This window comes from Asparagus officinalis, chromosome 8, assembly GCF_001876935.1.
Source record: "Asparagus officinalis chromosome 8, Aspof.V1, whole genome shotgun sequence".
NCBI classification, from domain to species: Eukaryota; Viridiplantae; Streptophyta; class Magnoliopsida; order Asparagales; family Asparagaceae; genus Asparagus; species Asparagus officinalis.
This window is the reverse complement of record NC_033801.1, coordinates 78171621-78194254: the sequence shown is the minus strand read 5'-3', so window position 1 is coordinate 78194254 and position 22634 is coordinate 78171621. Positions and strand designations below refer to the sequence as shown.

At 40.0% G+C, this 22634-nt stretch overlaps 3 protein-coding genes across 11 annotated transcripts in view; all 3 read left to right on the top strand.

Moving 5' to 3' along the window:
- LOC109822622 (NADH-ubiquinone oxidoreductase chain 3) lies at positions 6307-6858 on the top strand. The gene has a single exon (XM_020388856.1). The coding sequence runs from the start codon at positions 6390-6392 to the stop codon at positions 6837-6839; it is 450 nt and encodes a 149-aa protein (XP_020244445.1). The 5' UTR covers positions 6307-6389; the 3' UTR covers positions 6840-6858.
- On the top strand, positions 6741-7289 carry LOC109822623 (ribosomal protein S12, mitochondrial). The gene has a single exon (XM_020388857.1). The coding sequence runs from the start codon at positions 6884-6886 to the stop codon at positions 7268-7270; it is 387 nt and encodes a 128-aa protein (XP_020244446.1). The 5' UTR covers positions 6741-6883; the 3' UTR covers positions 7271-7289.
- The window catches only part of LOC109822581 (probable 6-phosphogluconolactonase 1), a 9663-nt gene continuing 3980 nt past the window's right edge, over positions 16952-22634 (top strand). Inside the window, exons 1-3 of one of the 9 annotated variants that reach the window (XM_020388796.1) lie at positions 16952-17261; positions 20236-20448; positions 20785-20941. In XM_020388796.1, coding sequence (XP_020244385.1) covers positions 20270-20448; positions 20785-20941 — 336 coding nt within the window. In that variant the 5' untranslated portion in view covers positions 16952-17261; positions 20236-20269. The other 8 variants (XM_020388806.1, XM_020388805.1, XM_020388801.1 and 5 more) reach the window with 8 other exon arrangements.

Sequence of the window (22634 nt, the reverse complement as noted above, 5' to 3'; positions counted from 1 at the left end):
GTCTTGAACCAGGTTGAACCAGTTTGAACCAGATTTGAACCAGAATTCAAATTGAAGCTGAACCGAGCATCGAAACGACTTCAAATCGATCGAGGGTTCAGTCCTTTGTTTATTCTTTCCTCTCCCACACATTCGGAAGGGCCGGAAGCTTTTTTGGAGCCTAATTACTACCTTTTTTGGGTCATTATCAGGCCGGTTCAGCTCATTATCAGGCCGGTTCAGCTCATTATCAGGCCAGTTCAGCTCATTCGGGCACAAAAAACACTCCAATAAGGTATACGAGTATAAACTATTCCCTATTTTTGGTTGAGAAGTTCCTGGAGAATATTTTTAAGGATAACTCAACAACACTACGCCGGACAACGCGTCGTAAATAAGCACTCAACACCGACAATCGATGGTCAGTTTTATGTTGAACCAACAAACACGAGCTAAAGATCAGAAAATCAGGAATTGACTACAAGTTCAAAATTCTGACAATGGTCAGACAATAAATACAGCACCGGAACCCTTGCAGACATTCGACAAAGCACCGAATAGCCTGAAGGATTGAAGGAATTAAGAACAGAAGCCATTCTAAGGTCCCGTCATACCGATTGAACGTTGGGGCAATCATATCCAAAGCATTCCAGACTCTTCTATAAAAGAATGAGGCTGAAATACTTTGGAGGGGGTATCTGTAGGCGTATAAAACTGCCTATAGGTCCCTTAACACAGCTCGGTACGGTGATTCAACAAATCAACGAACCATCGGACGATGTATCCAAGCGTAATCGTTAGACCGCAACATCGAATCTAAGTGAGATGCGACGAAGCATATTAACGAGGATACGAGGCTAACGAACAGCACGCGAACAACGGAATACATCCACTCGCGTGCGGAATCAAGCTAACGGTTCGCTGAGTCAGCGAGTCATCCAACCATAGAACGGATTCGAACTCAAACACCGAAGCGGGTTTACTGCCAAATCAGGATTCAGATCAACAAATCAGAGTCCAAATTAACAGCGAAACCGAAAAACGTCAAAAACCAACATTTGGAGGACTCGGCCAGAACCGAGCCTCCAAAAGGTGGCTCGGCCAAGGTCGAAAAGCTTTGAAGACTTGGACATTTTCAGATCTGGTTCTTGGCGAGCATCCACGTCAGAAAAGGCAGGAGTTCGAGAGAGGAAGATCAGATCTGAGATCCACACGGTAATACTCCGGATCAAAACTTGGTTTTTGATCCCGAGAAGGCTATTATTTCCTTGGTGAAATAGTACCCCCGGCTGTTATTTCCTTCGTGAGATAACACCCGCTATACCGTGTAGATCCGACCGGATCTAGATCGTACGGTGGTCCACGGATTAACCCCGGCGCAGGCGAAGAACCCACAAAAGCGAATGACCACAAAACAGGAGCTCGTGATTCGTTCGACAAACAAGGAAGATTGTAACTTTTTCTTTTTCTTTTGATCTCGTTGTAACCGGATCTTATAAAAAGACCGGATCTTTCTGTAATCGATAAACTGTTACCAAAGAGTGCAATGACTTCAATGAAAGCAACAATTTTTCCCGCGAACAACAGTGATAATCTCTTCAAGACAAGACGCGGAGGTCCTCCCCGTGTGTCAACATCAAAACGCCGGGGTCGATCCCACGTTACAACATCAAAACGCGAGGGTCAAACCCACGTTACAACATCAAAAAGCTGGAGTCGATCCCGCGTTACAACATCAAAACGCGAGGGTCAAACCCACGTTACAACATCAAAACGCCAGGGTCAAACCCGCGTTACAACATCAAAATGCTGGAGTCGGACCCGTGTTACAACAAGAGAAACGTGAGCGACCCTCGCGTTCTGGATGTTCAGTCAACACCCAACCTCGCGTCTCAATCCTAAGACGCGAGGTTAGGGTCCTGAACGCCAGGTTGGGCGTTTGACTCATTCAAATATGAGTCGAACGGTTTCAAAACCGTTTTCCCCACGATCTGAGGAAATCACGCCCACTTAGGAGTGGATTTAGAGGGCAATTACACCCCCTTAATCCCCTATAAAAGCGAGTAAACTCAACTGAGTTCAGGGTTGGAATTTCTTGGCTCAGATCGACCACTGAAGGCTGGCATTTTTGAATTTGGGACTTGGCAGCAAAGGGAGAGATCGACATTCATCCTTTGGAGCATTCCTTGAAGCCTTCGGCCTTGGCTTGAGAACCGATTCTCGGTTTAAATCAACTTTTTTTTCAAGAGTTCTAAACTCGATCAGAGTTATCAACTCATCCAGAGTTCTAAAACTTGTCACGCAAGTTCTCCACAACGTCAAATCGTGAGGAGAAGACATCGTTCCAGTGAATCAAGACGTGCGGATCGTCAACGGAGAGCAAACTCGACGCGAGCAATCGAGGAGGCATTCCATCGCTACCGTGAAGAACCCAGAATTAAACAAAGAGGAAGAACCAATTTCGTTCTCCTTTCTTTTGTAATCGAATTGTAACCGAGATTAAAAGAATCAAAGTCAAATTTCTTTTCTTCTCTTTACTGCAAATTTTTTTCAACATACACCGGGATTTTTGGATATTTAAAGAAAACCAAAAATCTGTGTTTGTTCTATAATGAATATCCGGTTGTATTAGAGGGATACACCGATGCAAGCTGGATGACTAGTGTTGGAGACAACTAATCCACTTCTGGAATGGTTTTTACACTTGGTGGAGGAGCAGTTTCTTGGGCAAGCAAGAAACAAACATGTATCTCACACTCCACTATGGAATCTGAATTCATTGCTTTAGCAGCAACTGGTAAAGAGGCTGAATGGATTAGGAACTTATTGCTAGATATTAAGTTATGGCCGTATCCAATGCCTCCTATCTCTATCTATTGTGATAGTCAAGCCACTTTGTCAAGGGCTTATAATTGTACATATAATGGTAAGTCTAGACACATAAGTCTAAGACATGAATATGTGAGACACTTGATACAAGATAGTGTCATAACTATTGTCTATGTCAAGACAAATAAAAATTTGGCTGATCCATTTACAAAACCTCGAGCAAGAGAGATAGTAATGATGACATCAAGTGAAATGGGGCTGAAACCTTATATTTAAAATTACCAGGAATGGTAACCCAACCATTTACTAGAACTAAACTAGTTAAATGGTTTAAATGGGTAATAACAAGTTTCTGAAAGTGATTGATTGATATTGACGCATTAAGCCCTAAAAGATAATGTCAATATCGTCCATTACGGAATAAGAGGACGAGTTATGCTCTTAATGAAAGTCTAATATATTATTGTTGTGTGTTTAAAGTAATGGAAAACACATTATAGACGTTTCACCTATATGAACTTAGAAGTGGTGCCGCTTCTTAAAAGAGCTAAAGGCTTGTTCTTTAAAGAGTTCATGAACCAGGAATAAGCACAAGGCCATAACAGTGCTAAAATATTAATTCTCATTAAAACAAGAGATTAGTATATGTACAATATTCTCCGGTTCTATCACAAAGAGTAATTAGTTTAATGTTAAGGCAACTAACGACTTTGATAGAACTTTCAGCTATTTGTACTAAGTAAATGTTTAAATCAAAAGATACCTCTACATATGTATACTTATCTCATTTTGTACATATTACGGATTATTTTTAAATATAATACTATTAAAATGTTTTTTCAAACAAAGTGGGGGATTGTTAGTATTTGTTTGTAAAAAACAAGATAGTCCCACATTTGAATTTTGAACATTCTTTTAGAGGTTTAAAAGCATTAAATGCTTATTGGGCTTTGAATAATGGATCAAAGTGTAAGCTTCTAAATCCGCGTGCGGGTAGCGCGAATAATGCGCGATTTTGACGCGATTATTAGACGCACTTAGTACTTAGCACGCTTGTCGCTGCCGCTTAAATGTTCTATTTTGAATATATATTTTTTAATGTTATTTTGAATTTTAAAAAATTATGAAAAGACAAGTGACTGTTGAAAAGTGGCCGTTTGCTCCAAGGGGTGTTTAATTTGAAAAGTTGTGACTGTTGGAAGCACATTTTCAAATCTATAAATAGTTTATGTTTTCAGATATCTATTTACAATTCTTTTCTGAATCTTTTATATCAAAAACTTCTGTAATATTACAAACTTGTTTCACAACGAATTATGGAAAATTCCAGATTTGCTTACTGAAATTTTCATTTTTCTGTTGTATCATGGGAAAAAAATTTGCATTAACCCGAAACAACTTTAAATATCAAGTGGGGATAAATATTTCTTTAAGGAAAGTGTTTCACGCCTTAGAATTTCTGTCTCCTTCAATTTTAAAAGTTAACACAAGGCCGGTCGACCGCGAACGTGCACAAGCTAGAGTAGGAGTCTGGATTTGGCGCGGTCGACCGCCGTGGTCAACCGCGAGACTCTGTAGTCGAATTGAGCTTTAGGCGGTCGACCGCCAATCAGGTCAGGGTCTGTTTTGTGTTTCCTGTTCTTATTGGGTTTGGTGTTTGCTATAAATACCAACATACGAATTAGGGTTTCTTTGGCTTGGATTGGAGATTGGTTGGGGATATTTGGAGCACAGAAAAAGGAGAGTTTTTCTGAGCAATTGTTTGAGGGTTTATTTGGAGAGATTAAGAGATTTGTTGGTGAGATTAGTTGATTGGTTTGAGCGTTTTGTAATCTCAGTTTGTATTCTTCTTCTCTATTAGTGAAAACCCAATCCCCTTCTTGCCCCGTGGACGTAGGCAATTTGCCGAACCACGAAAAACTATTGTGTTTGGATTTGTGCCGTTGTTTTGATTTGTTTGGCATTTTATCTCGACGTTTGTTTGATTTGGTTCTCGAAGCACGCCCGTTTGGTTGTCATGCTTCCGCGTCACGCACAACATGTCACAGTCTATTAGAGATATGTATTTTGTACATATTCTGCATATCTTTTATTTTAAGCAACACATTGTGCTCTAGGCATGAGATAAATCACACATTGTATTTAGGTAAGATTTTCCTCGTAATCTTGCCTCACGCCCCCAGCTAACTCAGGTATGGTCCATCCTATTGCACATTATGTCACTTGATGATAAGATTTTTGCTGCTCATGCATGTTTCTTTAGCGGCCATCATCTCGGAGATGAGCCGAACTACTTCTATCAGGCGGTCAAGGAGGCCAATTGGCAGGAGGCCGCGATAAAAGGAAAAGTCAAGCCTTGGAGAGTAACACCACTCGGACGCTTGATCATCTTCCACCGGGCAAGAAAGCTATTGATTCTAAGTGGATGTACAAGATTAAGTACAAACGTGACGGGGGTGTTGAGCGCTATAAGGCACACCTAGCGGCCGAAGGTTTTACTCAGGTGGAGGGTTTGGATTACCATGAAACTTTTGCACATACTGCTAGCGTTGTCATTATTCGGTGTTTGCTTGCAATTGCTTTTGCGCGGAACTGCGAGTTGCACCAGCTCGATGTCAATAATGCACTTTTGCATGAGGATCTTAAGGAGGAAGTCTACATGAACTTCCTTAAGGCTTTGCTAGAAAGAATGACACCGGTGTTAGTCGGCTTCGAAAGTCGTTAGGCTCGAACAGACATCAAAGACTGATTCATTCGGATCGACATGAGGGTCCAACTACATTGCATTGCCATACAGAGATGCAGAGAATACAAGCTGAAGATGAACCCGATGAAGTGCGCCTTCGGACTTGACTGTCTACGGCTCCATTGCGTGTGCTCGGGGTAGAAGTTTTGTATAAATGTATCGCCGTGTTATTAAGTATTTTGCTTTAAGTTCTTTTCTCTATAAGAGGTGGAATAGAATAACCCGGTTGAAGCGTAATGATCATACGTCTGTAATGCATTGTATGTCCCATAATAGGTCCCATTCTTCTACCCTTTCGGGGGAGTCGATGACTATTCATAGCTATTACCTTGACACCAAAGAAGAGTTCGACCCAATGCTTTATTTCTGTCCTAGTTGATCCTGATTCGACTTGAATGGGATATTTACGGAATCCCCATGAATAGGAATGAGTGAGAGCGCTATGAAGAGCAAATGCTTTCTCAACACTTTTCACATAGGATGCCCCAGGAAAAAACAACGGCCAAAACTGATAGGCTTGGGCTGGGCTTGCGGGTGCGGAAAAACCAAAATCTCTCTCTAAAGCTCTTTCGAAAAAGTGTTTTCAGTCTTCTTTTTTCATCTTTCTTGAGTCACTTTTTAGATAAGATAAGAAATAACTGTGCTCCAGACGGGGGAAATGAAAGCAGCAGAATTTGTTATCTCTCCTCCCTCCCACATGTTCAATCTTTTTTTAGCGGTTTCCCCAGAGATCTTTATCATTAACGCAACCTTCTCGAGAAGCATGGCCGCTCTAGTCCATTCTTTATCTCCTTTGTTGAGAAAAGGGATAGAGAACTTTACTAGACGGTAGTTAATGTCGGAGGAGGAAGCTTCTTTTTTTTCGGTATGCCGCTCCGCGAGCAAGGAGCGCCGCGAGCAGAGCGAGAGAACGAAGTGGGCTTTGGTGATGTCGGAATTTGCACCTATTTTTATCTATTTAGTGATGAGTCCGCTAGTTTCTTTGATCCTACTTGGTGTTCCTTTTCCATTTGCTTCCAATAGTTCGACCTATCCAGAAAAATTGTCGGCCCACGAATGTGGTTCCGATCCCTCCGGTGATGCCAGAAGTCGTTTCGATATACGATTTTATCCGGTTTCTATTTTATTTATTATCCCTGATCCGGAAGTCACCTTTTCTTCTCCTTGGGCAGTACCTCCCAACAAGATTGATCCGTTTGGATCTTGGTCCATGATGGCCTTTTTATTGATTTTGACGATTGGATCTCTCTATGAATGGAAAAGGGGTGCTTCGGATCGGGAGTAACCACTAGTGATAGGGCAAAGGGGGGAAGGACATAGGAAAGATGGATGCCTACATTCAATCAATTGATTCGTCATGGTAGAGAAGAAAAACGGCGCACGGACCGTACTCGAGCTTCGGATCAATGTCCCCAGAAGAAAGGAGTATGCCAGCGTGTTCTGACGAGAACACCGAAAAAACCAAATTCAGCTCTACGTAAGATAGCCAAAGTACAGTTGAGCAGCAATAAACATGAGATATTTGCTCACATTCCGGGCGAAGGTCATAATTCGCAGGAACATCCTATGGTCTTAGTCAGAGGAGGTAGAGTGAAAGATTCGCCAGGTGTGAAATCCCATTGTATTCGAGGAGCCAAGAATTTCAATTTGGATGGAATTCCGGATCGAAGAAAAGGCAGATCTAAATATGGTGCGAAAAAACCAAAATCCAAATGAATGGAAGATGCCTCTGGAACGTCGTTTTTCTCGGTCAGGAGAGGTACGAAGTCACTCGACTGAAAGAAGCTTCATAGTAAGAGGAACGTACTTAACAAGTCATAAAACGAAAAATCCCTTTCTTCGCAAGCATACCGATAAAAAGAAAAAGTTGCGTGCGTCGACGAATAAGCTCTTTCTATTTCTACTGTGCCCTAAAGACTTCTATTCTTGATTTGAAAATCCGAAGCCTTTCTAATATGTCAGTCTCGAAATCCGTACTTTTCTTTTTTTTGTCGAGATTGGTGTTAAGTCTGCCGAAAAAAAGGTCGAACGAATTTCGTATAGAAAGAAAGATGTGTCGGGTTTGGATCGAAATAGAATCCCTGAAAACTTGGGCTGGAATATTAGACCAGTTCTTCTTCTCAACCAATTACAGAAAACAGACGGAAGAGCGAACGTGCGGATCGGAATATCGATCTAACAGAGTGCTTTCTGCCAAAGCAAAGAGAGCTATAGGCGGTGAAACCCCTGGCGATAAAGAGAGTCGAAAACTTCTCAAATGAAAAGAGGTAGGAGGAATCCATGGTAATCTTTAGCGGTACCATCTTGATTAGATAGCGAGGTAGTGAGAGAGGACTCACTCAACAGAGGTCTCAGTTCCTTAAGGTAAGGCTGAATCAAAAGGGTAACCTCTTAGCGCAAGGGTTGGTATAAAGGCTGGTGAATGTGCTTCTTTCATCGAATTATGAAACCAACTTTCACCGGTCGCGAGATAAAAGACCGTCGAACTACCTCCTTACGAAGTGGTCCTTCATCTCTCTATAACTAGCCGTATAATTCAGTTCAGGTGCACTCAACCTTCCCGCTATCAGAAAGGAGCAAAGAAGACGACTGGTAACCAAACACTGCTTAGGCGTATAGAGCGTTAACCACCTAATCACGAAGCGCTCTTTATCCGATTCCGATGCCGCTGATGACAGCATCCCCTGGTGGAAGACTTTGTGAAGAATCTTTTTTCTCTTTTAGCGTCTTGATACTGACTTAGATTTGACTGAACCAAGTGGACACTTTTAGCTTACAGTCACAGCTTCCCTCTCTACTGCGGGCCCTGACATCGCTTACAGCTCACTGCCTGGGCCTGGCCGGGACTATATTGTTTGCTTGGGAAACCAAGAGAACGCTTCGCGTTTTCTTATCTTCTTCCCGTAGGAGTAGCACAAAAAGAGGGCTCACGACCGAAAATAGAACCTGTAGCTTCATGCCCTGACCTGAACTGAACTACTACTGGCTTAGCTGCCTAGCTACTAATAACTTGGCTGGCACCCGTCCTGCCAATATAGTAGAAAAAGTATAAGTAGGATTCCACTCAGGGCACACTTGTTAGCGACAGTTCCCATCTGTCTTGTAAAGAACTAGAACTCGAACTGCCCGCAGTTACGAGACTAGCTCCCCTGGCCGTAGCAACTACAGTGACTCTTGCTCCTGAGCTTCCAAATCCTTACTTCACTTCAGGGGATTAAGGTAGTTTACTTGCTGGCTGATAAGTCAGGTAGCGAAGCCTAAGATTAGATGACTGATTAGATTACTAGTTTGTTTAACTGAGGCTACAATTTAATATATATCGAATTTAAATATCAGAATAGCTGATATAGTCATGATTCAAGGGGTCAGGTCCACTTACTTTTTTTTATTTTTCATTTTATGGCAGATTTGGTAGGAACATTGGTAGGAACAATGGGGAAGTAGGAATAGTTTGGTTTGGCAGATTAATAAATAGGGATTGTTACCAAATACGACCAAAGACCCTCGGGCCTGATGATGGCACGACCAAGATCTTAAGGTACACATCTTTTTCGAATTTTTCTGTTTTTATGTTATTTTGTACTGTACAATTCCTTTGTTTGTGAGATAATTTTCCCCGAGCCGAGGGGGTAATGAGAAGAATTGTAGAATGGAGATCAATAGCAACTGAGTGCGGATTCCTTAAAGCAATCAGTCTAAGAAGGACGTATCGACGGAAAAGAAATTGCACGTGTCGAATGGATCAGAGAGGGTAGGGTTAACAAAGAACAAGGAATTAGAAGAAACGTCCATCATCTTCAACAACCACACGAAAAAACACATTCAAAAAAGTTATAGAAGGATAGAGCGCTTGCCACAAACAAGTATGGGTCTGATTTTGATTCCAGTGGGGACAGCTATGATCATGGTAGCTGCGGTGAAGTAAGCACGCGTATCAACGTCTAAGCCCACAGTAAACATATGATGAGCCCAAACAAGAAATCCAAGAACACCTATACTGATCATGGCATAAACCATGCCTAGATACCCGAAGACTCCTCTTTATGATAAATGATCCGCTTGCCCCGAAATGACCCGGCCCAGAAAGTCGGCCTTAGTGATCCGACGGTGTGCTACATGAAGAACATAAGCCAGATGACGGAACGGGGAGACCTAGGATGTAGAAACGTGATTCCGGTTCGTCTCCATTTTAGTAACACTCTTCCTCAAGCAACATGAAGTGGTCAATCGAGCCGCATTGCTCTATAGCGAGCTTTTCCTTCAGATGATGAAGTGGTCAATCGAGCCTTGGTCCAATATTCAAAGCAAACCAACAATGACGAAGGGCAGACCGGCAAGGAAGTTAATTTTGAACTCTACCTCTAGTCTTGGCCTAAACTCTATCACCTCGCGCTCAAAGCAAAACCCGGGGCTTAATTAGCATCTTTCTCAACAAGCACTCCCCCGTACCTTCCCGGTCACTTTAATTCACAACAAACATCGGGATGAGTGTTGGGAATGTCGTATCCGGCCTAAGAGAAAAAAAAACTATAGGAAAGCGAGCCTGAACTTAGTAATTTTAGGGAGAAAAGAAAGGAAGACGGGGCGAAAGAGCACTTAACACTTTCTCCTTCTTAAAGTGACGCATTTGTGGTCTAATCAACAACTTCCGAGATCGAATGAAAGACCAGTATTTTTTGGTTTCATCCATGAGCAAGTCTTGGCCACCGACTCATGCGGGAGAAATGGGCAGTCCCCATTCACTGTATTGCAGTGCAGAGAATGGGGACATCATTAGCGTCCTTGAGCCTCAGAGCGGAAAGTCTGATCAACACTGTGTTGGCGATCTGTTTTACCAGCTCTGTTTTGTTAGTTTCTTTTTTAAAGAAGATGCGACAATTGCGCTCTTGCCATAGATACCAAACAGCACAGGTAGTGACGTTCCTTAACAGGACGGCGCGAAAGTTCTTACCAGCCGCAAGCGCGGAAGGAGGAGAGAAACGTCGGGAATTGACAGATCCAGGCCCTCTTCTTGACTTTTTTCACGTGGATGAGGAGGTCCCACTCTTCAAGAGGTTTATTTTGAATCCGTTTGGACCCGGAATTCACGAAGAATTGTAGAATGGATTGCTAATTATGCCTAGATCTCGGACAAATGGAAATTTTATTGATGGTTAAAGCGCCCAACTCATAATTGGAACATAAAGGAGAGAGGGGCGACAGCCGCGAGGCACTTTTGCTTTGATTTTCTTGTTTGAAAGGCGTCGGTTAGAATTTACGACTACCCGTGTACCTCATGTCGCACTGTGCAGTGCCGATGGCGTGGCATGTACAGAATGAAAACTTCATTCTCGATTCTACGAGAATTCTTATGAAAGCGTTTCATTTGCTTCTCTTCCATGGAAGTTTCATTTTCCCAGAATGTATCCTAATTTTTGGCCTAATTCTTCTTCTGATGATCGATTCAACCTCTGATCAAAAAGATAGACCTTGGTTCTATTTCATCTCTTCAACAAGTTTAGTAATGAGCATAACGGCCCTATTGTTCCAATGAATTAGTACCAAAAATGCACTGCATCACTCTTGGCCATTGACTACCATCAGTCAAAGACCAATTGTTCTTTATTTACTTTGTGTCGAGGCAACTCTTTCATTGTTGTTCCCAATTATGTCGACGATGTCATTGTTCCGAATCAAGGACCTTGGTCACTCGAAATATTTTCTAGGGATTGAAATACCTCGTTGCATGTCCTTCTAGGATTGTGCTTCGCCAGAGGAAGTATGCGCTTGATATATTCTCTAAAATCGGCCTACGTGGCTCGCGACCAATGTCCTTTTCCGTGGAGCAACAACATCACTTGATGCATGGCTCAAGACCAAGCATTACCGACCCAGCTCACTATCGACTTCTCATCGGACGAGTTTTGTATCTCACGATTAGTAGCTCTGATATATGTTACTCCGTTTCACATTCCTAGCCAGTCCATGCAGGATCCTAATTAAGGAAAGTCATCTCAATGTGGCACTACGTTTTTGTGCTATATCAAGTCCTTCAAAGGACATGATATTTTGCTCTCTTCAGACAGTGAACTTACACGTAACGCTTATATTGATGCAAATTGGGGTTGCACCATGAACCAACATTCAACCGCGAGCTATTTCATTTTCTTGGGTAAATAGCCTATATCTTGGCATTTCAAGAAATAATCTTTTGTTTTGCGTTTCGATCTCTACATAATCAGAATATCGGGCTATGACAACAACTACTTGTGAAGTGATTTGGCTACGTCAATTCTTTTTGATTTATGGGTCCTTACTTCTCATCCAGCTACTTTGTATTGTGACTATCGGGCGGCTCTACACATCACTGCAAATCTGGTGTTTCATGATGAATGCGCCAAGCATATATATTGAAAGCAATAATTGTCATTTTGTTCATGAAAAGCTCGAGTCCAAGGACTTGGTTGTTAGACCCTAATGCCACTAGGAAAGAACCCGGGGGGGGGGGGGGGGGGGGAATAAGGTTTATGCTAATCTAATTCGATTTAATGCCAATTAAAAACTTATTAACAAATATCCTAGAAAATTAGATATACAACACTTAATATGCAAGGATCTGAAACTAAGAGTGATATAAACACAAAGCAATATAAACACGATAGTGGACAATATAAACAAAGAGCAATTGAGAATGACGACAAGAATATAATGAACACTAAGCACAAATGAAACGCTAAAGCAAACTCAAACACAAGCAAAATGATCACGGAGTTTGGACCTTTCGTTCTATCTCTCCGCTCCCCACTCCCGGCGAGAAATTCACTATCATACCGGGTTTTCGACGCTCACCCGAAAACGTTTACACCTCACACTCGATTTTTCAGCTCACCAAAAACTTTACAATCAACACTCTTACAATCTCACTCTACACCCTCTAAATGTTGGTCTCTAGTCCGTGTCTCCCTCAAGTGCTCCGATTTATAACCTCTCCCTAGACTTTACTACCGACGCCACTCCTCTTGGGACGATCCCGTCTCTCACCACACACTCCTCTCGGTGTATAATTATATTACAAAGTGTATCCTCACAATAAAAGTTCAATACAATAATTTATTCTCTAATATGGATGAGAACACAATAAAATCTCACTCTCTAAATCACAAACCCAGAAACCCCAAATTATACTATGTATGTAAATACAATAAGCTCAATATGTTGTGTGTGAACAAAGAGTATAATCAAAACAAACTAAACTCAATTATAAAAATTTAGCTTATAGAGATGACAATCAATAAACAATGTAAATATAACGCTAGAAATTGAGTTTAGAAAAACTTCTCTAAAATGACAAGAGTAGGAGAGATGAATTGAAGCTCAAACACCAAGAATTGATCTCCACTTCCTCTTGTGAAAATATCTTCACAAACCAAGCTTTAAATGAAGCTCAAACACCAAGAATTGATCTCCACTTCCTCTTGTGAAAATATCTTCACAAACCAAGCTTTAAGCAAACTAAACAAACTTTAAACAATTGTTAAACACACTTAAAACTCTTTTTAAAGCTCTCTTGGTTATACAAAATAGTTATGACAATAGTTATGCCGTGCAAAGTAGATTCTTGAAAAAAACACTACTGTAGCATCCTAGACGAAAATTCCATCTAGGATGTTTAGATGTATCCTAGACAGAAATTCCGTCTAGGATGAGTATCCTAGACGGAATTTCTGCAGAGGATACATTTTAGACGGAATTTTCGCAGAGGATACATTTTAGACGAAATTTCCATCTAGGATTATCCTAGACGGTTGTCTTTTCTATCTAAAATATTCTAGACGGTATTTTATTCCGTCTAGGAAGCATTTCCATCTAGGATGGATTTTCTAGACGGAATTCCAGCTAGAATGACGCATTCTCAACGGAACTTTACTAGACCAACATTCTAGACGAAATTCCGTCTAGAATAATCAATTTAGATGAAAATCTGGCTATTCTAGATGATAAATTCCTTCTAGAATAATCAATTTAGACGAAAATCTGGCTATTCTAGACGATAAATTCCTTCTAGAATAGCCAGTTTTTTACCAGTGTACATATTCTGCATATAGTTTATTTTAAGTAACACTTTGTATTTAGGTAAGATATTATTTGTAACCTTTTTTGGGCGTTTCTCAACTATTGGCCCAAGCATGTTGTACTATATTTATTTTCACCGGTGAATAGAATTGTGGGGGCATTCACCTAATTTACACAATCTCCAAACCTGAATTGACAATTGTTGTATGTGCCCTCTCTGATACTGCAATCTTCTACGATCATCTATCTCTAAAGATCATTATACTAATACGAAGATTATATGAAAATACTAAATAAGAAAGAATAATTTAAGAGTGTTAGCTACTGTAAAACAATTCTGAAAAGTACGCATGTCATACTGAGAGGTGGGTGTGGACCAGGCCCGTTCAGGCCCATGAATCGGCCCGTTGGGTTCAAGGCCGACCCGTGACTGACCCGAGCCCAAGCTTGTCAGAGTGGGTCGTGTCTGCCTCTCTGATCCCGGGTATAGGATGGAACCCAACCCGGGCCATGACCCTCCAAGAGGCGGGTCGTGCAGGAACCACGGCCCATGTGTTGTCTTTTTTTTATTTATTTAATGTTTTCTATTTAAAATATATTATACTTGTATTTATATTTATAAAATTATATTTAATTTATTTTTTCTATTTCAAACTCTTGATTTGATATTATGTGTGTGTTGCGCAAAGATAAACCTCACATAGAGAAACATCACAAACATACATATATACATGGTTCGAACTCTAGAGAAAGATCTACGTCCACGTGAAGTTAATAAATTTCATCTAGTTTAAATTTAATTAAAAAATACAAGAGAAAAAATATGTTAATTGTAAATGTTAAAAAATTTAAACACCATAGGCTTGGCTGAGCTTCATTTTCGTCCGGAGCCTCGCTCAAAACTCAGCCCGGCCTACGACGCACGTCCAGTGCGGGCCGGATTGGGCCCGACCCAGCGTGGGCCGGGCCAGGTTTTCGACGGGAACCGGGCTAGGCCAGTTGGGCCCGACAATTCAAACAGGCTCACGCCCCCATCCCGGTACTCATGCCATAATTACAATCTAAGAACGGACAAATGTTAGCGACCCGTAACTGTGGAATTAAGTGGCGTGGTCCCTTAATTATGAGCTGATATACTTATCTCATTGGATAAGCGCAGCTGTCACGGAGGAAGGACAACGTTTACAATTCGAACCCAGTACTGTTTGTCATCAAGGCATCCATATCTTCTCCCCATCAACAAAGAAACTCTATCTTCTTTGTACCAGTAGCTCGTTTTTTGTCTTTATAAAATGGTCTTCTTCTGATCAAACAAGTCATTTTCTTGACTTGTTGCTACGTCGTCAATGGTTCGCCGATTCGCTTCATGCGTTTATCGGCATCTGATAGTCTTTCTTGACTCGGATAATGACGTTCATCGTCTTCTCTCCGTCTCGAATTGTGTTCGGCGACCTATAGGTAATTTTTGACGCCTATAACGGTAAGTTAATAAATTTCATCTAGTTTTAATTTTATTTAAAAAATACAAGAGAAAATTTTTTGTTAATTGTAAATGTTAAAAAAATTAGACACCATGGGTTGAGCTGAGCTTCATTTCCGTCCGGAGCCTCGCTCAAAACTCAGCCCGACCTACGACGCACGTCCAGTGCGGGCCGGATTAGGCCCGACCCAGCGTGGGCCGGGCCAGGTTTTCGACGGGAACCGAGCTAGGCCAGTTAGGCCCGGCAATTCGAACCAGCTCACGCCCCCATCCCGGTACTCATGCTATAATTACAATCTAAGAGCGGGCAAATGTTAGCGACCCGTAACCGTGAAATTAAGTGGCGGGGTCCCTTAATTATGAGCTGATATACTTATCTCATTGGATAAGCGCAGCTGTCACGGAGGCATGACAACGTTTACAATTCGAACCCCAGTACTGTTTGTCATCAAGGCATCCCTATCTTCTCCCCCTCAACAAAGAAACCCTATCTTCTTTGTACCAGTAGCTCCTTTTTGTCTTTATAAAATGGTCTTCTTCTGATCAAACAAGTCATTTTCTTGACTTGTTGCTACGTCCTCAATGGTTTGCCGATTCGCTTCATGCGTTTATCGGCATCTGATAGTCTTCCTTGACTCGGATAATGACGTTCATCGTCTTCTCTCCGTCTCGAATTGTGTTCGGCGACCTATAGGCAATTTTTGACGCCTATAACGGTAAGTTAAAAAATTTCATCTAGGTTTAATTTAATTTAAAAAATACAAGAGAAAAAATATGTTAATTGTAAATGTTAAAAAAACTAGACACCATGGGTTGAGCTGAGCTTCATTTCCGTCCGGAGCCTCGCTCAAAACTCAGCCCGAACTACGACGCACGTCCAGTGCGGGCCGGATTGGGCCCGACCCAGCGTGGGCCGGGCCAGGTTTTCGACAGGAACCGAACTAGGCCAGTTGGGCCCGACAATTCGAACCGGCTCACGCCCCCATCCCGGTACTCATGCCATAATTACAATCTAAGAGCGGGCAAATGTTAGCGACCCGTAACCGTGGAATTAAGTGGCGGGGTCCCTTAATTATGAGCTGATATACTTATCTCATTGGATAAGCGTAGCTGTCACTGAGGAAGGACAACTTTTACAATTCGAACCCCGGTACTGTTTGTCATCAAGGCATCCCTATCTTCTTCCCCTCAACAAAGAAACCCTATCTTCTTTGTACCAGTAGCTCCTTTTTTTTCTTTATAAAAATGGTCTTTCAAACAAGTCATTTTCTTGACTTGTTGCTACGTCGTCAATGGTTCGCCGATTCGCTTCATGCGTTTATCGGCATCTGATAGTCTTCATTGACTCGGATAATGACGTTCATCGTCTTCTCTCCGTCTCGAATTTTGTTCGGCGACCTATAGGTAATTTTTGACGCCTATAACGATAAGTTAATAAATTTCATCTGGTTTTAATTTAATTTAAAAAATACAAGAGAAAAAAATATGTTAATTGTAAATGTTAAAAAAATTAGACACCATGGGTTGAGCTGAGCTTCATTTCCGTCCGGAGCCTCGCTCAAAACTCAGCCCGACCTACGACGCACGTCCAGTGCGAGCCGGATTGGACCCGACCCAGCGTGGGCCGGGCCAGGTTTTCGACGGGAACCGAGCTAGGCCAGTTGGGCCCGGCAATTCGAATCGGCTCACGCCCCCATCCCGGTACTCATGCTATAATTACAATCTAAGAGCGGGCAAATGTTAGCGACCCGTAACCGTGAAATTAAGTGGCGGGGTCCCTTAATTATGAGCTGATATACTTATCTCATTGGATAAGCGCAGCTGTCACGGAGGAAGGACAACGTTTACAATTCGAACCCCGGTACTGTTTGTCATCAAGGCATCCCTATCTTCTCCCCCTCAACAAAGAAACCCTATCTTCTTTGTACCAGTAGCTCCTTTTTTTGTCTTTATAAAATGGTCTTCTTCTGATCAAACAAGTCATTTTCTTATGCGAGTAGTTTTTTTTCTTTTCTTAAACCATCTACTTTCTCCCCTCTCCTCTCGTTTTCTCTGTACTTGTGTGCAAAGAGTAAATGTTTTGTTAAATGTTATAAGATGAACGTTTTTCTTTCATTAACGGCAACATCATAGGTTGGTGGGAATTCTTTTCTTAGAGATAAGACATTTTATGAGGTAAACAATCTCCTCTCTCCCTCTCTCTGTACATATTATTTTTCCTTTTTTTCTATTTTTCCTTTTGAGTTTTCTTCGTAGACCTGGTCAAAGAAATGTTCAATGTTCACGGTCAGGGGAGGGAAAAAAAAAAAAATCTAGGCGGAATCTCTGTTTAACTTCCCCCAACAACCATCTCTTCACTTGTATGAGCTAATTTTTTTATATCCCATCATTACGTAATAGAAACATAATTCATTATCTTTTCTTCTAGTTCTTTTTAAATAGATTTAAAAAAAAATTCTCTATAAATGTTGAATGAGATTCCATGTCATTTGTGAGCCAACTCACCACAATAAAAATCAAACAGCTGATCAAGGAGTTTGATATGAGCAAGCTACCACTCCTAAGGAAAGCAGTGAATAAAACACGGAGTGATGAAGGAAACTATGTACACAGGATAAGATAAGAAAGGAGTTTAAAGGATGGGATTTTTGGGGATAATGCGAAAAGCTCCCAACTTTGGAAAACGAGGGATGTGGGTTTTGGAGAACAGTAGGATATCGGTACACGTGTCCTAACTCCATTGCTCCATCTGTCTCTTTGTCTTTTTCCTCTCCTTTCTTCCTTTCTTGAGAATGAGTGAGACAGAGTGAGAGAAAGTAAAGGGATTATCTCTCTCGCTCTCTCGCTCTCGCTCTCATGTAACAAGTTGAGAGAGTTGCTGAAGTCTTTTAAATTGTATTGTTGATTGTGATGAAATGGGAGTATTTTGATAAAAGAGGGGGAGAGGGTGGTGGGATGCACGTGTGTGCAGCTGGAGGGTGAGTCCAAAGCTCCCCTGGCTATTAGTTTTGATTAGTTTAATAATTAATTGATTAAATAAAAAGGATTTTTTGATGACAGCCCACCTTCGATTTTGCTTTTGTTTTGGTTCTCACTGCCGCCCATCTTTTCTCTGCTCTTCTTTCTTGTGAGTCTCTCTCTCTCTTCTTTCTTTTTTCTTTTTTTTTTTTCGAATTTTTTAATGGAGGAATGTGAAAGATCAGATTTTGGGATCTGGGTTTGCTTTATTTTGATGGAATTTGATGGTTAAGATATGGGTTTTTGTTCTTGCGCCTTAATTATTGTCTTATTATTCTTGTTTTTTTTTATTACTTGAGTTGATGATGAATGAGAAAAGATATGATCGTTTTGGGAACTGGGGTTTGTTTAATTATTGAAATTGAAAGGTGCTTTCCCCCCCTAAATTCGGGTGGCATCAGTTATGTATAGCAAGGAATTGTATTTTTTTTAGAGATAATTGTGGTGAATTTACGGATTATTAGAAATAGATATTTCAGCTATCTTTCGTTTATTTTTTATATTTCAGGAAATATTGCATTGTTCTTCTTTCATGATTTTGGTTTTGCCCTGATATTTTCTATTTTCCTTGAGAGAAGTCCCAATTGCATGTCATCAGGATGTAAATTAACTATAAAATGATTACTTTTCTATTTTGATTTTTGTTCCAAACATTATTACAGTTTAACCGACATTCGGCCGAAAAAATTGATTATTTGTTTTCCAATTGCAGAAATATAAATGTTTGATCTTCTGCATTGTGGGATGAAAAACCGATGAACATTTTCTATTTACCATAACACACTTGAATAATTTGATTTTATGTCACTAATGTTTTTCGATCCCTTTGCTTTAACAATGCAGACATTTTCTGTTTTCTGTTATCATGTTTTGATGTTGTCGCATAAGGCCATAAGGTGGGGAAAAAAAGAAAGAAAAGAAAAGAAAAGATGCATACCCTTTTCCATTTTCTTGTGATTGTGGTTTCCGTTGAAGCTCTGACTGCAGAGATTCATCCTGAGCTTTTTCTAAAGAAGAAAAAGTTTGCTGTGAGAATCTTTAGAGTAGGAGAGATTGTTGGACTTTCTCTTGCCTACTTTTCTCACTGAGGTTAGTTAAGATGGTTTTGGGACCCATGTTCATTCTATTTCTGAGGATGAGGTTGTAGGTTGTTGGGCTAGGAACATTTCCTTTTATGAAACAAAAGTTTTGGTATTTCTTTATTGCCTTAAAATTTCAATTTCATCTTATTGTTTGGTGACAATATTTCTTTAAAGTGAGGAATACAAATGTTTCCCGTCTCTCTATCATTATATGTTTCTTGGGTACTACAACTTCTGAGTGTTTTTCTTTCAACTGAATGATACCCTCCTCCTAATCTCATTAGATAATTGCTTGTTTGACATGTGAAGCTACCTCAATATTTATTAGGGTTTGGTGGTTCAGCTTCCCTTCATGTCTGATGGAGAAATATAACTATCAGTTAGCTTCAACTCTGTTTTGCTTTTTGGCCCGTCACATTTCATTAAGAGATTATGTTGTCTTGCAGTTTGTTCTTTGCTGTAGCTTGAAGTTGAGGTTATCTTTAGTTGCTATGTTGGTCTTTGTTTGTGTAAAAAGCTGGTTTTGTTGTATTATGACTTCGGCTACCTCTAATTCATGAACATGGCTATAGGCTACAGATACTTCAAACTGTTATCTTGTCAAATGACAACTTTATTTACCAGAAACTCAAACCCATTCTTCGTTATTTCGACTTACTCAATGCTTCTATGAGTTCAAGTGCTTGCCCTCTTTCCTTTTGTTAATTTGAAAATTGTTTGTTGTCTTTTACTTTACTTTACTTTTCTTTTTTTTGTTGCTTTTTTTTTCATTTTATTATTGTTTTTTATTCATCAGGCAGGTCTAGCACTTATTGAGGATTAGAAGTATGTAGTAAGATTAAGTTTCACTGGTGAACTCGTCTTATTCTTCTTTTATCATTTTAGTGTCTCAAATGTTAGGATAGAAATCTTTATCATGCGCTAATTAAATTTCTTCCTTCCTGTTTTGAGTTAAGAGGCCAGGGTTATTCTCACATAATGAGTTACCTTAAGAGAGATAATAGATAAAATTATATGTTGACTTAATTTTCTCACTCTTATATATGTAGGAACTATTGGCTAGTAGACTAGTGATCTGCAGACATGGCTTCTTTAAATTCCGGCGATCTCGGAAGCAGAAATGAATCTCGAGTTTTCGAAAGTTTGGATGAGTTAGCCACTGACTTAGCAGAGTATATATCACAGTTGTCTGAGATTTCAGTCAAGGAAAGAGGAGTTTTTACTATTGCTTTAACTGGAGGGCCACTCATCAGCTTGTTGGGGTATGTCATCATTTTTTTATTATTATTTTCTTATGTTTTACTACTCATTTGTCAAATTGAAAGGCAGTGTTTGCTGCATAGAAGAAATCGAAAGAAGAGGAGAAATGAAGAAAACGGTTTCTTCTCTTCTCCTTCATTTTTATACAATCAAGCTAGAAAACTTTTCTGTTTCTTTAACATACTCTTTACCGAATATATTCCTTCAAGAAATTATAACTTATTCCCTGAATTTTCTTTCTTTAATGGTGACAATACGAGGAAAAGTGATTTCTCGACTATTTCCATTGATTGCATGTTCACCATCACCCTTTTGAAACAAGAATTGTCTAACAGCAGTTACTGGATATGCAAAAGCAGGAAACTTTGTGAAGCTCCTTACAACAAGACTGTGGATTGGACAAAATGGTATGTTTTTTGGGCTGATGAGCGTGCAGTTGCAAAGAATCATGTTGATAGTAACTACAAGCTGACAAAGGATGAATTTCTTTCAAAGGTATAGAATGAATATGACCTTTTTTGGTTGCTCGGTAATGAATTCAAGGTGCTCTACCTCTCTAATTGGCTTTTATATTATTAAGCTTGAATATGATTTCGTGAAAGTGGAAGAAAAAGGAGACAGTAAGGAGACACAAAACATTTCTTTGTAGATTATTTTCATGTCCACTATAGTCTATATTATTTTAGGTTCTAAATGGATATAACTACCTACCAAAGTTTATGGATACCACCTTTCTTTTAAGCTCTCTGGTTCTAGCTATTTGTGTGAGTTCTGCTTTCATATTTTTTCAAGATGCTTATGGAAGTGTTTAAGAAGCCTGGGAGAAACTGCTTTCTTAACTATAGCACAACTTTAGCTTTTGAGGTGCTTAGATTTTTTATGGGGGATATGTTAAATGCATGTGTAGTGAGACTAGGGACGATAAGGCAGAGAACAACCTATTGATGATGTAGGCATATGGGTTGGATGAATTGAGAAGAAGCTGACTGAAAGTTGAATAAGATAGAGCTCTCTTTTTTGGTGCACATGCACACAAGAACACACACTTTAGGGATACATATGGATGTGTGTGTATCCTTTCGTGTGTGTGTTTTTTTGTGTTAGTTTGTTTATCTGTTTTTTGTTCGGGGGGTTTTGCAGGGCCTGTCGGTGTGTCGATGGGGGTGTTTGGGAGGTTTTGGGGTGGGGCCTTGGAGATTGGGGATTTCAAGGTTCATGGACAAGAAGGAAGTTATAGATTAATCATGTCATGACAAAATTTCTCCTTAACTCAGAAAGGTTTATGCAAGTTTCAAAGCTGGAGATGTGCTTGATTGCCTGAATCTTATGCTCTAGTGTCATATGCAGTATTATTGTTTATTGAATTCATTTGGAGAACATGAATTCCACTATACCTAAACCATAGTTACAGGATTCAGACTTTAGTTGTCAATGTGATTTGATAGCTTAAGTTTTCAAAACTCAGCTTCTTTAAAATTTTGTTTTGGAAAACTTGGAATTCAATTGAGTATGTAACATAAAGCATAGATGTAGAACTTGGGCCAATAAACTCAAATAGCCAGAATCAGGTATATAGTAGCCAAATGCGTCTGTAGAAGATGTGATACAGATGGTCTTCATCTTCAGGGAGATCTAGGATTGCAACGTCTCTGAGATCCATTATTGTGCACATAACGTTCTATAAATTTCGGAGACTTCAATTAAAGCTTAACAACAAACGAAAGCTGCAAATCGACAATCAATAGATAATTGTGGTAAAGCAATAACTGCTGATGTGCACTAGTCATAAAAAAAGAAATGAATAATTTTGTTTTTAAATTTTTCCCGCTAGATCTGTACTGACATCAGATTCTGGTTCCTAAATCTTGAAGTTGCTATAGTGTGTCACCAAAAATTCAATACACACTGTTACCTGTGATAGTCCAACCCTTTGTGTCCATGTGGGTCAAAAGCCTATCACTGTCTGGAACTTTTTTCAGGCATAAACATGTGCACACTTATTTACTTAAGGAACAACATAAGATGAATTTTTATGTCCTTCTGGGTATAACCTTCAACATAATAATTGTTGTTTTCTAAAATTTTTCTGTATCCAACCAAAGAACGCGCAAATGTGTGTGCCTATGCAGAGATAACTCTATTTAATTAAAAAAATTATAGGCACACGAATCATATTTGCATTATGGAT